This window comes from Apodemus sylvaticus, chromosome 9 (assembly GCF_947179515.1).
Source record: "Apodemus sylvaticus chromosome 9, mApoSyl1.1, whole genome shotgun sequence".
Classification (NCBI taxonomy): Eukaryota; Metazoa; Chordata; class Mammalia; order Rodentia; family Muridae; genus Apodemus; species Apodemus sylvaticus.
Genome location: NC_067480.1, coordinates 66,007,304 through 66,022,760, shown reverse-complemented (window position 1 = coordinate 66,022,760; position 15,457 = coordinate 66,007,304). Strand labels below are relative to the sequence as shown.

The 15,457-nt window shown below is 40.9% G+C and overlaps 1 protein-coding gene across 4 annotated transcripts in view; it reads left to right on the top strand.

The window, feature by feature from the left end:
• Positions 1-15,068, top strand: part of Mfsd6 (major facilitator superfamily domain containing 6) — a 67,844-nt gene extending 52,776 nt beyond the window's left edge. For all 4 annotated transcript variants that reach the window (XM_052192877.1, XM_052192880.1, XM_052192878.1 and 1 more), the window contains 4 exons: positions 8,720-8,881; positions 9,640-9,738; positions 10,844-11,124; positions 12,894-15,068. In XM_052192877.1, the coding sequence (XP_052048837.1) occupies positions 8,720-8,881; positions 9,640-9,738; positions 10,844-11,124; positions 12,894-13,097 (746 nt within the window). In that variant the 3' untranslated portion in view covers positions 13,098-15,068. The remainder of the gene's footprint in view (positions 1-8,719; positions 8,882-9,639; positions 9,739-10,843; positions 11,125-12,893) is intronic.
• Positions 15,069-15,457: the final 389 nt, after the last annotated feature.

Here is a 15,457-nt window from a genome sequence, read left to right as displayed (position 1 = left end):
CTTTTACCATTTGAATTCTCCAAAGATGTATGCATATACAGAGATGCAGGTTTTGTTACCCTCTGTATCCTGTACTGTAGTTGCTATTTTCTAACTTTGAAATGCCCTAATTAGTAGATGAAATAGTTCTTAAAAATGTGTAAGTATCAAATAACTTCTGCAGCCTGGGCCAGTGTTGCTTCTTTCCCATGGGCAGTGCCTGTCATGACACTGATGTGGGATGCTCACACACTTCAACACTCAACTTTGTTAGTTGAGGGAATTTTTAAAAATCTGCGATAATCTGGAAGTCATAAAGTAACATTTGCTTTGCCTCTTCCCCTGCCAATGAGCTCTGCATCCTTGTGCAAGAGACTCACAATCTGGAGTTAGAAGAGACCAACAGTATAAACAAGAATCAACCAATCAGTCTAAAGTATTAATGCAGCATAGGGCCATAATTATTGTCCAGTTAGTATTATATAACACAGTCATACAAAGGTAAAGTTATTAATATATAAAAACCAATGTCAAGGAGAAGATAGTTTAAGAGTCCCTTGCTAGGAGCTGTAGGAATGACTTCATGTTCAAGAGTAAGTGCTGCTCTTCCAGGGGATCCACGTTTGATTCTCTGTACCCCTGCCGAGTGGCTCCCAACCACCTGTAACGCTAGCTTTAGGGTATCTGATGTCCCTGGCTTCTGATGACCTGGCACACTTACATAGAGACTCACATGCACATACAATATTAAAAATAATAAAAATACATTTTAAAAAAGACTGTCTTCCAGAAGAATCAACTGCAATTCCACCTGCCATAAACTGGTTCTGCAGCCTCATGACGAAAGCATGTGGGAATCATAATTGGTCAGTGCACACTGGTCTTCAAAACACCTTTGATGATGTGCTATTTTTATTTACATTGAGAGAATTCATTTTCATGACTGCATGGAAAAACACAGTAGACTATAGTATTGCCAAGTCTTGACATTAAACACATTCAGTTTTCACTGACGCTACCAAAACCTGCTTTAAGAAAGACAGGAGGCATAATGTAAGATTCATGAGGTTCTCAAATGTTGGTTTGGGTTTTATAGAGCTCAGTGTTTTCCTTTAAGTATATAAATGAAATACAGCTAGTGTTTTCCCCCATCCTCTTTTGTTTATATATGACATGGGGACATTTTCTCCTGCTTTATCCAGAGTGTGTTTTACCCACAAACACTTCCTTCTTTACCTTCCATCATGAGACCCACTGCCTGCCTAGCTTCAGGCCATTGACCTTTTACTAAGTATGAAGCCCTGTGCTGGGTGCTATGTTCTTAAGGACATTGATGGGCTCTTCTTTCAGGTAAATCCTGTCCTCACTGCTGTGTGGCACACCATGAGCTGTGATAACTGGGGCCATCTTTTGTCTTTTGTCTAACATGCTGTCCATCACATAGCAAGATACTGATGGATGTGCCCCGGCCCTCGGGGGTTTTCAACAGGGGACCCTAGAAGAGAAGGGCAGAGAAACAGAGACAGGAAACGCGAAGAATGAGGCCAAGACTAATGAACTGCTCAAGGCCTCAAAAACTATTTTCTCAGGGAACTCATACAGGCAGGGAAGAAGTAAGGCAAGTGGGATTCTTCACGTAGCCCGGGCATTCTGCCAAGGTGAATCTCTGGCAGCTGTAAGATGTTTTCTTCTTCTGGGAGGGCACAGTGACCATTGACCACCCGATCTCTCCAAGGTCTGTAGCTGAGAAGTCAAAACCTAAGCCTTTCTTTAAAATGAACTCTAAACATAAAGTAAAATCAGTTTAGCTCCTGGCAGGATGGATCCATACGAGATTCTGACAGTGCTGTATATTGCTAAATGTGGAGACATGGACCCTTAGCAATAATTGCACCTTATAATTTTCTCCCACCACCACCACTACCTCCTCCTCTCCTCTCCCTCTCTCTTCTCCTCCTCCTTCTCTTTCTTTCCCCTCTTTTTTCTTCCTCCTCCTTCAGAAAGTTCTTTGTTGTTGGCTCTACCTCTGGCAGCCTTGCTCTTCACCTTGCTTGCTTTTCCTTGAGTATGTACAGCTTTCCCAGCACACCTTTCTGTTAACTATGTCTGGCCAGTATGAAATGAAATACTACCTCTCAGTCCAGTCCACGAGACTTCCCATAGGCATCACTCCTCTTTCCTAGTTCAGATGCTGAAACAAGGCATTAAGGAGGGCCATGTGCAGTTGAAACTGTGATTGTCTGTGCGGAGCAGTGCTGCCAATCCTCTGGTCTCCTGCCCATTGGGCATCATGTAAGCATGAATATTACTATGCAAAGACAGGAGTCTGAGGCTTGTTTGCTATGATAGTCTTATTACCTTAGCCATTACAGTTACCTTCTGCTGTCTGCCTGGTGGAAGAAAGAACTCTCTTACTGAGGCTCATAAGATTTGTCTTTCAGAGTTCTCTGGTGGAATTTTTGGGGTCACTTAAGTATACTATCACATCATCTGCAATTAGTGATATTTTGACTTCTTCCTTTCAAATTTGTATCCCTTTGATCTCCTTTTGTTGTCTAATTGCTTTAGCTAGAACTTCAACTACTATATTGAATAAGAAGGGAGAGAGTGGACAGCCTTGTCTAGTCCCTGATTTTAGTGGGATTGCTTACAGTTTCTTTCCATTTAGTATGATGTTGGCTACTGGTTTGTTTTATATTGATTTTACTATATTTAGGTATGGGCCTTGAATTACTGATCTTTCCAAAACTTGCCATGAAGGGGTGTTGGGTTTTGTCAAATGCTTTCTCAGCATCTACTGAAATGGTCATGTGTTTTTTTTTTCCTTTGAGTTTGTTTATATTGTGGATTGCAGTAAAGGATTTCCATATATTGAACTATCCCTGCATCTCTGGGATGAAGCCTACTTGATCATGATGGATGATTGTTTTGATGTGTTTGGTTTACAATAATTTTGTTGAGTATTTCTGCATCTATGAATATAAGAAAATTTGGTCTGAAATTCTCATTCTTTGTTGGGTCTTTTTGTGGTTTAGGTATCAGTAATTCTGGCTTCATAGAATGAATTGGGTAGTGTTCCTTCTGTTTGTATTTTGTAGAATAGTTTGAAGAGTATTGATATTAGGTCTTCTTTGAAGGTTTGATAGAATTCTGCACTAAAAAGATCTGGTCCTGAGCTTTTTGTTTGTTTGTTTGTTTGTTTGTTTGTTTGGGAGACTATAAATGACTGCTTCTATTTCTTTAGGGGTTATGGGACTGTCTAGATGGTTTATCTGCTCCGGATTTAAATTTGGCACCTGGTATCTGTCTAGAAAATTGTCCATTTTGTCCAGATTTTCCAGTTGTGTTGAGTATAGGCTTTTGTAGTAGGATCTGATGATTTTTTGAATTTTTCTAGTTTCTGTTGTTATATCTCCATTTTCATTTCTGATTTTGTTAATTTGGATACTGTTTCTGAGCCCTCTGGTTTGTCTGGCTAGGGGTTTATCTATCTTGTTGATTTTCTCAAAGAACCAGCTCCTGGTTTGGTTGATTCTCAGTATAGTTCTTTTTGTTTCTACTTGGTTGATTTCAGCCCTGATTATTGATTTCAGCCTTGGTTGATTATTTCCTGCCATCTACTCCTCTTGGGTGTATCTGCTTCTTTTTGTTCTAGAGCTTTCAGATGTGCTGTCAAGCTGCTAGTGTATGCTGTCTCCAGTTTCTCTTTGGAGGCATCAGAGCTGTGAGTTTTCCTCATAGCACTGTTTTCATTATGTCCCATAAGTTTGGGTATGTTGTGTCTTGATTTTCATCAAATTCTAAAAAGTCTTTAACTTCATTCTTTATTTCTTCCTTGACCAAGTTATTGTTGAGTAGAATGTTGTTCAATTTCCAGGTGTATGTAGGGTTTTTGTTGTTGTTCAAGACCAGCCATAGTCCACAGTGCTCTGATAGGATGCATGGGATTATTTCAGTCGTCTTGTATCTGTTGAGGTCTGTTTAGTGACTGATTGATTATATGGTCAATTTTGGAGAAATTGTACCATGAGGTGCTGAGAAGAAGGTATATGCTTTCATTTTAGGATAAAATGTTCTATAGATATCTGTTAAATCCATTTAGTTTACAACTTCTAATAGTTTCACTGTGTCTCTGTTTAGTTTGTGTTTCCCTGATCTGTCTGTTGATGAGAGTGGGGTATTGAAGTCTCCCAACTATTATTATGTGAGGTGCCATATGTGCTTTTAGGTTTAGTAATGATTCTTTTATGAATGTGGGTACCCTTGCATTTGGAGCACAGATGTTCAGAATTTAGAGTTCTTCTTAGTAGATTTTTCATTTGATGTGTATGAAGTGTCCTTTCTTATCTTTTTTGATAACTGTAGGTTGAAAGTTGATTTCATTTGTTATTAGAGTGGCTACTCCAGCTTGTTTCTTGGGACCATTCCTTGGAAAATTGTTTTGCAGCCTTTCACTCTGAAGTAGTATTTGTCCTTGTTACTGAGGTGTGTTTGCTGTATGCAGCAAAATGTGGGGTCCTGTTTACGTATCCAGTCGGTTAGTCTATGTCTTTTTATTGGGGATTAAGTTTATTGATATTAAGAGAGATTAAGGAAAAGTGATTGTTGCTTCCTGTTATTTTTGTTGTTAGAGGTGGAATTATGTTTATGTGGCTCTCTTCTTATTGGTTTGTTAAAAGAAGATTATTTTCTTGCTTTTTCTAGGGTCTAGTTTCCCTCTTTTTGTTGGCGTTTTCCATCTATTATCCTTTGAATGGCTGTATCTGTGGAAAGATGTTGTGTAAATTTGTTTTTGTCATGGAATATCTTGGTTTCTCCATCTATGGTAATTGAGATTTTTGCTGGGTATAGTAGTCTGGGTTGGCATTTGTGGTCTCTTAGGGTCTATATGAGATCTGCCCAGGATCTTCTAGCTTTCATAGTCTCTGGTGAGAAGTCTGGTATAATTCTGATAGGTCTGCCTTTACATGTTACTTGACCTTTGGCTCTTACTGCTTTTAATATTCTTTCTTTCTCTCGTACATTAGGTATTTTGATTATTATGTGATGGGAGGAATGTCTTTTCTGGTCTAATCTATTTGGAGTTCTGTAGGCTTCTTGTATGTTTATGGGCATCTCTTTATTTAGGTTAGGGAAATTTTCTCCTATAATTTTGTTGAAGATATTTACAGTCCCTTTAAGTTGGGAATCTTCACTCTCTTCTATACCTATTATCCTTAGGTTTGGTCTTCTCATTTTGTTCTGGATTTCCTGGATGTTTTGGGTTAGGGCCATTTTGCATTTTCTTTGACTGTTGTGTCAATGTTTTCTATGGTATCTTTTGCACCTGAGATTCTTTATTGTATCTCTTGTCTTCTGTTGATGATGCTTGCATCTATGACTCCTGATCTCTTTCCTAGGTTTTCTATCTCCAAGGTTGTCTCCCTTTGTGATTTCCTTATTGTTTCTACTTCCATTTTTAGATCCTGGATGGTTTTGTTTAATTCCTTCACCTGTGTGATTGTGTTTTCCTATAATTTTGTAAAGGATTTTTGTGTTTCCTCTTTAAGGGCTTCTACCTCTTTACCTGTGTTATCCTATATTTCTTTTTTTTTTTTAATTTTTTTAAATTTTTTTATTTATTTTTATTTATTTTTTTATCCTATATTTCTTTAAGGGAGTTACTTATGTCCTTCTCAAAGTCCTCTATCAGCATCATGAGATGTGATTTTAAATCCAAATCTTGCTTTTCTCATGTGTTGGGGAATCCAGGACTTGCTATGGTGGGAGAACTGGGTTCTGATGATGCAACGTAGCCTCACTTTCTGTTGCTAAGGTTCTTGTTCTTGTCTTTCTCCATCTGGTTATATCTGGTGTTAGTTCGTCTTACTGTCTCTGTCTGTAGCTTGTTCCCCACTGTGGGCCTATAATCCTGTGTCAGCTGTTCTGGCAAGACCAGCTCTCTCCTGTCCAGAGTTTGGGTGTGGAGGGCTGTGGAACAGCCTTAGCTCCTGGGTGTAGGTGGAGACCTGAAGTATCCTGTCCCAGCTGCCCCACTATTCCTGTGCCCTGTGGGCTACTGGCCGGTTCTGCTTTGGACAGTTATTGGGATAAAGTGGAGATCTCACATCTGAGCCTGGGAATGAGAGCACTCATGGGAGACCAGCTCTCTCCTGGCAAGACCTGTATACAGAGGGCTGTGGAACAGCCTTGGCTCCCTGGTGCAAATGAAGACAGGCCAAATGTTTTTTTAAGAAATGTTCTTTCCCCCTTGTTTGTACATTCAGTCTGAATAGTACAGAAATGTTCCATTCCATTAGCCTCAAAGCTAATCCTGACTGAGCCCAGGAAAGCTCAGGAGGACTGAGATACTAGACTATACCTGTCTGATCTTTGAGGGTCATTCATTGTCACTCAGCATATTTATCAAACATCTACTATGTTATTTGGTGACAATTACTACCAAGGAACCTCAGTACATTTATGACAAATAGCCAAAGAAGGGTGAGCTTATGCTGTAGCAGAATCCATGTGGGGGGATTAGAGGTGTGCATTACTGATTTTTCCTTCAGTTAATGCCTCCAGTTGATTTAAAGGACATAGTTTGCAATTATCTAGTAAAAACACCCCCAAACAGAAATCTAACTGTACAGATTCTTTTACAACTGCCACCCAATACCAGCCAACAAATTCTAAACATAATGTCAATATCTAGATGAAGTTATACAGCTGGAAAATACTTTAATTTCCTTGTCAAATAAAATCTTAGAAAACACAGCTTTGAAAGAGGAAGGAAGAAAAAAGGAAAGGATGGGGAGCAGGGGGCAGTGAGAGAGATGTGTGTACATTATTATTCAAATGCTCTTGTGTGTAACCAAGCCCTTATACATGGGATAATTCAGGGCTTGTATGTGCTCTAAAATCACAACCCCAAATATAATGTTATCTTGCGGTCAAATACATAGCCATACCTATCTACCCCTACTTACAGATCCTGCAACTAATAGCTTAGACAGAGTCTTCAATAAAGTTAGCCTATGGCCATTTGATATGGTTTTAGGTCATTGGAAATCATTTCTTAAAGATGAATCTATTTGAATTTTACTATTGAGTCTAATTAATTTTGTTTCTCAATATACTTTTGAATTTTATTCTGGTATTACTCATAAAATAATATAGCCAATAATTGACTTCTGAAAAAGAAGTCAATATCATCTTTAATAATATAAATGAAAATGTTCTAATTGTATACTACTATGTCAACATTTATAACTAGGACTCTGTCCAGGCATTATTTGATTCTGAAAAGACTGACAATATCTACAATGTTACGGTTGTTTAACTGGACAAAGCAAATAGTTTATTTGATATCTGTGGAAATTAATTAACTTCATGCTATTAATAACTGTTCAGTCTATATTTGTAGTTAAAAAATAACCAAGATTGGTTCAGGAATGTAGTTCAGTGGTAATACATGCCCTGTGTGTAAGAAGGCTGGATTTAACCTCAGCACTACCAAAGACAAAGCAAGGCAAACAAACTTCATAAAATCTACTTCCTTGAAATTATGGCTGAAACATATATGAGAAACAGGAAAATGGATTTAATATTTCTAAGTTAATGATAAGGCATATATTGATATGCACAGTAAAATAGGGTTTATTCTTTCATGGGCCTTCTTAATCAGTTAGTCCAGATAACTCTGCATTAAGATTCACCTTTCCTGGGAATGGAGAGGTGGTTCAGTGGTTAAGAGCTCCAACTGCTCTTCTGAAGGTTCTGAGTTCAAAATTCCCAGCAACCACATGGTGGCTCACAACCATCTGTAATGAGATCTGATGCCCTCTTCTGGAGTATCTGAAGACAGCTTCAGTGTACTTACATATAATAAAAAAAATAAATCTTAAAAAAAAAAGATTCACCTTTCCAGTGCTGGATATATTTATATTCCTGTAAACACAGATTTGCTTCTGAGATATAGTTAAGTTACTTGGAAAAAGTGCAATCCTTCTGGGTTTTACTTTTAAGGTTGCTCATGTGCGGCCAGATCAGGCTCAGTTGAGGGATAAATATTACATAAGACCCCACAAACCCCTCTACTGCACATCCCTCTAATCCCAGGGATGGTGTGTTTTCAGTAGGTCCAAGCAGAAGACTCAATATTTCTTCAAAAATATACAGATAGCCAGTGGCACCTGGCAGTGCTCAGTACCGCTTGTCACGGTTGTAAGCCAAAACATGGTGGACACTGTTTTGCACAGCAATTTGGATTGCTACTATTAGAAGAAAAAAATTTTTTAAAAAGTTTTGGTTAGGAGACTTGTAGATTTCTGGTGTGTGTGTGTGTGTGTGTGTGTGTGTGTGTGCTACAACACTGTGAGTGTGCCTAATGCTACAACACTGTGAGTGTGCCTAATGCTCCAAGGCTGTGAGTGTGCCTAAGGTTACTACAACACTGTCACTGTCACTAATGCTACTGAACTATATGTTTAAAAAAATAGTTAAAATGACCATCAGAAGTACATTGAATGCTTGAATGAAATTCTCAAAGCAAAAAAAAAAAAATTATATTGCAGTGGCTTAAATGAAATATTTATTTTGTATGTTTTATTATAAAATATGTACATGTGTTTACACATATGCATAGTATATCTACATATTATAATAGGTCCCTGGTTTAATAATTCATGTCACAAAATAAGTGTTATCCAAGGAGTGCCGAGCAGACACCGACACCCGCCTGCTCTTCCTTCCTCCGTAGGTGTCACACACGCAGCCATCTGGGCAGCCTGCATCTCTTACCTCAGCGCAGCTGTTCCCCCGGAGCTGAGGACTTCTGCACAGGGAATCCTGCAAGGCCTTCATCTGGGTCTGGGGAGGGGATGTGGTGCCATGATCGGAGGCGTGTTAGTCAATTATTTTGGTAAGAATGATTTTTCTTTTGGTCCTTTGGGGAAAATCATTTAATAGTTTTTTTTTTTCTTTTCCAACTTTACCAGTATTCCTGTCGTCCTTTTACATTGCATGGTTATCATAATTGTAAAGCACATGCTCAGGTTGTGAAGATGTTTAAAGCCATTTAGGTAATTCCAGGAAATTAGGTTGCAAAGATGGTCATAGCCCAGGCTTCTGGCAAATGGCTGATGAAATGCTACATAAACCTCAAAGGGGCCAAACAAATGAATAAGCTCACATGCTTTCTGTTGGGTCCGGTACCCTACACCTGCCGGGACAATAGGAAAGAAACAGAATCCATCAGCCTTACGCAGAAAGGCCTCCCTATTCGTGGTGTCTTTGCATCACAGGCTGAGACAGTTAGATCATTCTGGGATTTTTGATTGCTTGCTCTTCTGTGCAAGGTACCCTGGGTTGTGTAAATTTATAGCACTATTTAAGACCCGCTGACCAACTGCAGATGAACAGCACTGTTCCTTGACAAGCTGGTAGATGGCGTCATGAAGACAGCACTGAGGATCACGTCAGATGGATGGGGCTGAGAGACAGTCCTTCACTGAGCAGCCCCAGCACTGGGGTCTCCTAATCCAGGCAGCTAAGAAAAGGGCACTGGCTCACTCTGCTCAGTGAACCTGTCTTTCCTCTGTCCCAGCATTAGACTGTTTACAGTGGAAGGCTGCTGTATTTCCTAGAATTACCATTTGGGCCGCTCTGCTTACTTTCAAGGGGCTGCTGCAACCTTCAGAGGGATTGGCATGGCGTGCCTGGTGATCCTCCTGCTCTTTGCCCTGATCCAGTGGCTGGCAGTACCAGACGAGGAAGAAGGTGAACATTTTCTTTCCTTTCATCTTTGGAGGTGAGCGTAGGAGGCTAAGGCTTTGAGGCCAGGCTTCTGTATAACCCAGATTGGCCTTGAGTTTGTAATCCTGCCTCATTCTTGGTGGTTCCCCCCAAACCCCACTGTACTGTGAGCTGGTCTGCAGGCAACATGTTCTCAGTGGTGTCTTGGTGAACTCGTGTAGAGATGGCACACCTCCTATAATGAGAAGAAGACTGGCTGCTGAGCTGATGGCAGGCTCTTGGTTTTGTTTTATGTAATAATACATGGAAGTGGCAGTCTCCAACCTCCCTGCAGTTCTGAAGAGATTGCAGATTTAAGGCAAATAAGTATAAAGCTATGTAGTAATTTACTACCAGGAATATGGGGTGCTTTTCTTAAACTGTACACCTTTACCTTCATTAAACATATGTCTATGGATGCTTCTCCCGACAGACATGGCCTTTGTTAAAGCTATCATTCAAAGGGGAAGGCAGGCCAGTGAAACAACTCAGCAGGTAGAGGCACCGCTGCCAAGCCTGACAACCTGAGTTCAAACCCAGAGACCCACACAGTGAAAGGAGAGAACCAATGCCCTCAAGTTGTCCTCTCAGGCCTTCACGTGTGTTCTCCGTCACTCCCACAAACACCACACACAATTTTTTGACATCTTAGTTGCGAGCCTATCCTTTAACATCTAAAACATCTCTCTAGTCCAAAAAAAAAAAAATAATGTAAGGAGGTTACATCACATGTAATGTGTAGATGATATGAGTCACGTGATATAAAACTTTTGGTGAAAAGTGTCAGCCAATAGAAGGCTCATGTTCTTGGTCACTCTGTGCCATCGCAGAGCTAGCTGGTCATCTTGGACTCTCAGTCCTTGTAGTATTCCTGGTCTCGGGGCCTGAGGTGCTGTAGTAAGAGCACCTCAGGGGAGGGTCTCAGCCTCACTGAGCAGAATAGGACAAAGACCAGGCATGGCTCTCAGTCACTGACTGGGAGTATGGAGTCCCAGGTGTGCACTACCATGTTAGGACTATCTTTTCCTCCACCATTGTTTTAAAAATGTAGAAAACTTGAAAGTCATTTTAACATTATTTTTCTCTCTAGACAAGACAATGCTGGCAGAAAGGATTCCTGTTCCCTCTAGTCCTGTTCCCATAGCAACCATCGACCTGGTACAGCAACAGACAGAAGATGTCATGCCACGCATTGAGGCCAGACTTCCGCCCAAGAAAACCAAGCACCAGGAAGAGCAGGAAGATGTAAACAAACCGGCCTGGGGGGTCAGCTCTTCCCCTTGGGTGACCTTTGTCTATGCTCTCTACCAAGTTAAAGAGCTAGTACAACTGACGAGAGACAGCCGTGCCTCTGAGATACAACCTTTACAGGTAACGCTCTGCTGGGCTAGCATGGCGCCTACACTGTAACTCCGTCCTCGTTCATCAAAACACATGGGGAATGGAGAAACAGGCATGTAAGCAAAGGATTTCAGTGGTCTGGGACCACTCTGTCACGGGAGTGCATACCAGGCAGCGCAGAAAGAGAATGTGCTGTGTGGAGTTCAGAAAGGCTTCACAAAGGAATGTATAGTTCTATCTTTTTAAAAGATTTATTTATTTATTATATGTGAGTACACTGTAGCTGTCTTCAGACACTCCATAAGAGGGAGTCAGATCTCGTTACGGATGGTTGTGAGTCACCATGTGGTTGCTGGGATTTGAACTCAGGACCTTCGGAAGAGCAGACAGTGCTCTTAACTGCTGAGCCATCTCTCCAGCCCCTATTTTTCTTTAAAGTAAATCTATCCCAGCTTTGCACACTATAACTTGTAGCCAGAATATATAGCTCTTGCTTTCAGAAACCATGTTTACTAATCTCAATAATTCAGAATTCCAGGGGGACCATTACACATACCAGGAATGCAGTAAAGAGCTGCTAAATTAACCCGTTAATCTACGCCTCATATGGCTCTGTCTGATGCGCCACCGAGTAAGGTCTGTTTCCGAGGGGCCTCACTAGGGGAGCTAAAGGCATGTTCTTTCTTGTTCCCAAAGGCTTTCCTGAAAAAAGTCAAATGGTACTGATAAAATTAGCAATTGTATGAATAAAGTTGTACCCTGACTTTGGAAAAGGAATGTGCCTTCTGTGGAGAGTTTGGCCAAAGCCATAAATCTTCTCCTTTGTTAGATTAATCTTTCCACTCTCTTAATATGTCAGCTTTATACTTACAGTAGCTTAAAAGGACCCAGAGGAGGGCAGGCAAGACAGTTGGTAAAAAGACCTCTCACCAAGCTTGATGCCCTGAGTTTGATCCCTGGAATCCAAAGAGTTGAAAGACAAACCAACTCCCACAAGTTGTCCTCATCCTTCCATACCCATGCCATGGTATACTTATATCCACAATAAAACAAACAAACAAATAAACAAATGTGATCTTTAAAAAGGGACTCAAAAGGAAAAATAAGAGGGAAAATAAAGAGTAATTTCTTTTTTAAAAAACTGACAAACTACTGGTGATTGCAGAGATGGCCCAACAGTTGTCTGCTACTGTTGTAAAGGACCCGAGTTTGGTTCTCAGCATCCAGGATGTACCCAGCATCACAACCGCATCTGCGCTCCATCTCCAAAGGATCTAATGGCACTCATGTACAGGTCCCCATCACCAACACGCATGCACACACGTAATTCAAAATAAAACAAAGCTTCATACACGAAAAAGCAAGTTTGTCAAACTACCTTAAATGATTACTGTACAGTGTCTCCTGGCTCTTCAATATTGTGGTCTTCCCAATTCGAAGTGGATACAGGTATCCCATGGCGCTTGTCCAGTGACTCGCCACAGGGCTGGGGTACTCTGTAAATATTTGTGATATATATGTAAATGTAAAGTTGTTTGCCTAGCAGTGACAAGAACACAGATAACAGTGTTCCCTTAGCCATAGGTGTGTCTGCTTATAGTGTTTGTGTTTTTCATGCGGCTCTGGCAGTAGCACATAGGAAAGGAGATGAGAGGTAAGATGTCTATCCTATTCCTTTATGCGTTGGTCCCTGAAGTGGACTTTTTGAGAGCTCACCACACATTTGCTGTGTGAAAATATGTATAATGGTTGGATTTATTCTTTCTCAAACACCATGGACCATCTGTGTTTCCTTCCAGGGGACCACTGAGAACCGAGAAGTCTCTCCAGTTGGTGGAGCCCAGCGCGCCCCACGTGAAATTCACTCTGACTCACCCAGAAACCAACCATCCCCTGACACAGCAGCATCTCAAACACAGTCCAGCCCTGCTCACCCCAGTGCTACCCCACATGGACAGGAGAGTGGAGAGAAGCAGGCTCAGCCCACTGTGGGGGAGCACTGAGGGTCATTTCATACCCTGCATGGCACTAGGCACCTCGGCCAGGACAGAGGGCAAGGCCCCAACCCTGACCACACCTCTGCAAGGCGGGCCACTACAATGCATATGCTTCTAAATATCTAAACTCATTACTGTGGAACACACACACACACACACACACACACACACACACACACACAGGCACCTGTGAGTACATGTTGGCAGGAAACCAGAGACATCCCCAGTCCTGTAGAAACACAGAACATTGCTGAGAAGGAGCCCTGCTCTTGGTTGGTTAAGTCTGACCTGACTTCACCAGGGCGAAAGCAGGGAGAAGCAGAACTCACAGCAAGTCGGGTGAATGAAAGGCCATCAAGGTGAACAAGGACTTTATCTCCCTCTTCTGATTATTTATTCTAAATATTGGGTTCTTAGTAAAAAGTGAGAAGGAAAAAAAAGTATATCTATAGTTTTATTTGTCTTGAAGCAAAGCAGTTTAAAATTATAAAACATACTGAAAAGGGAACCAGATGCTTTTCTGTTGTTTAGAAAAGTTCAAAGTTTCACTGAACTTTGTACATCTCTAGCAAGTATATTTTTATATGCATATAGTATATAGTGAGCATAGTTCCGTGGGAAGCAAAGCGCTTCCTGACTCCTGCACACGGAGCTGAGCTTTAAAATGTCTCTGTTGCAACGGGCTGTGAAGACAAGCAGAAGAAAGAGAATCTTTCAAAGAATCCAACCAGCTCAGTATCCTCAGCCACGACAGACAAGGCTTTTCTAAGCAGATCCTTCTATTGCAGCCTCTGTTGCTGTATTTTACAGTGACTTGGGCTCTAATTAGCTAATGGAATAAAAAAAAATAACCCATTGGATTCCTAAGTGTTAAGCTAAAGAGTACTATTTACAAAGAGCAGGTTAGGTTTTAAGTGCCTGGGGGAGGGACATGATGTTTAAAACTTAAATTAAAACTAAATACAAACTAAAAATAGTAGGTCTGTTTTGTTTGTGAAGAACTAAGTAGGAAGCCAGGAATGGGAATTCTGGGAATAAGAATGATTTTCTAAAGACTTAAGAAATGAATCTTAGTATCTTCTTCTCCCTGAAACCATAGTCATACACTGAAAACCTTTGGGCTACAAACTACACCAGTTACCACCACAGACAGAGGCTGTCTGGGTGCTTGCGTGTAGAACTTGTTCCTAGAAGGAAGGCAGAGGCTGTAAGGCCTGGGGCTGCCTGTGGAAGGGGGCTGCCGCTGTGGCTGCACAAGTGTCAGTCATTTTGTGCAGGAACATGAGAATGGTTCAAAACGGAAGCCTCTAACCTAGGAGACAGGATCGCCTGTACAGCGAAGGCTTCTGCATGACAGTTCTGCCTGCCCCTACATCTGGAGGAAACATTCTACACCTGGATGTCTAGCTTTACCACAAAAACAGAGCTTGGAATTATGGGAACAGTTAAGCAAATGGTTACTTTTGCACTTGAATGGTACTGCACTGTCAACCACGGCTCATTTAAGTGACCTTTAAAATCAGATGTATTTATTATGTTTGTGTAATTATAGAAATGAAGTGGGAGACCGGCTGAGCCCCACCTATGAATGTACAGTATGTAGATTGTGAAACTGACTGTAGGGAATCAGAGCGTTGTATCTTGTGTTTACAATTCTGGTTGATTTCTTTGAAAAGCTGCTGTTTTTGGAGATGCACAGTGGATGTATTGAAATAAAAGGTAAATACCATTTTTAAATATTTCTTAAATGAAAACACGTGACCAAACAAGAAAAAAACCCTCTGCCCTGTAATGAATGACATCAAATTCAACATGCCTTCGTTACAAAATGTTTACTGTGAGCGTCGATTCAACAGTGCAGTAATTTCTAGCCTTTTGAGCTGACACCTTCACGAGTTTGTGGACTTTGTGACTTTTTCTTCTTGTTCTTACAGTGCCATATGTCACTTAAAAATATTAAAGTGAATTCCAATTAAACCCGATTTGAGAATTTTATAACCTCTCTTGAGATCCTTGGAAATACTCAGGGATGTGAGTGCTGAGGTTAGTAATCCCTGCTACAATGATTCGTCCTGTTCCCCTCTGCCTACAGGAACCATATGCTGCCCTAGAGTTCTGTGTGGACCCAAGTTGGCTTGCTGCTACACTAGACTGTTCTTTTTTTTTTTTTTTTTTTTTTTTTTTTTTTTTTTTTTTTTTTTTTTTTTTTTTTTTGGAGACAGGGTTTCTCTGTGTAGCCCTGGCTGTCCTGGAACTCACTCTGTAGACCAGGCTGGCCTCGAACTCAGAAATCCGCCTGCCTCTGCCTCCCAGAGTGCTGGGATTACAGGCGTGAGCCACCACCGCCCGGCTAGACTGTTCTTAAA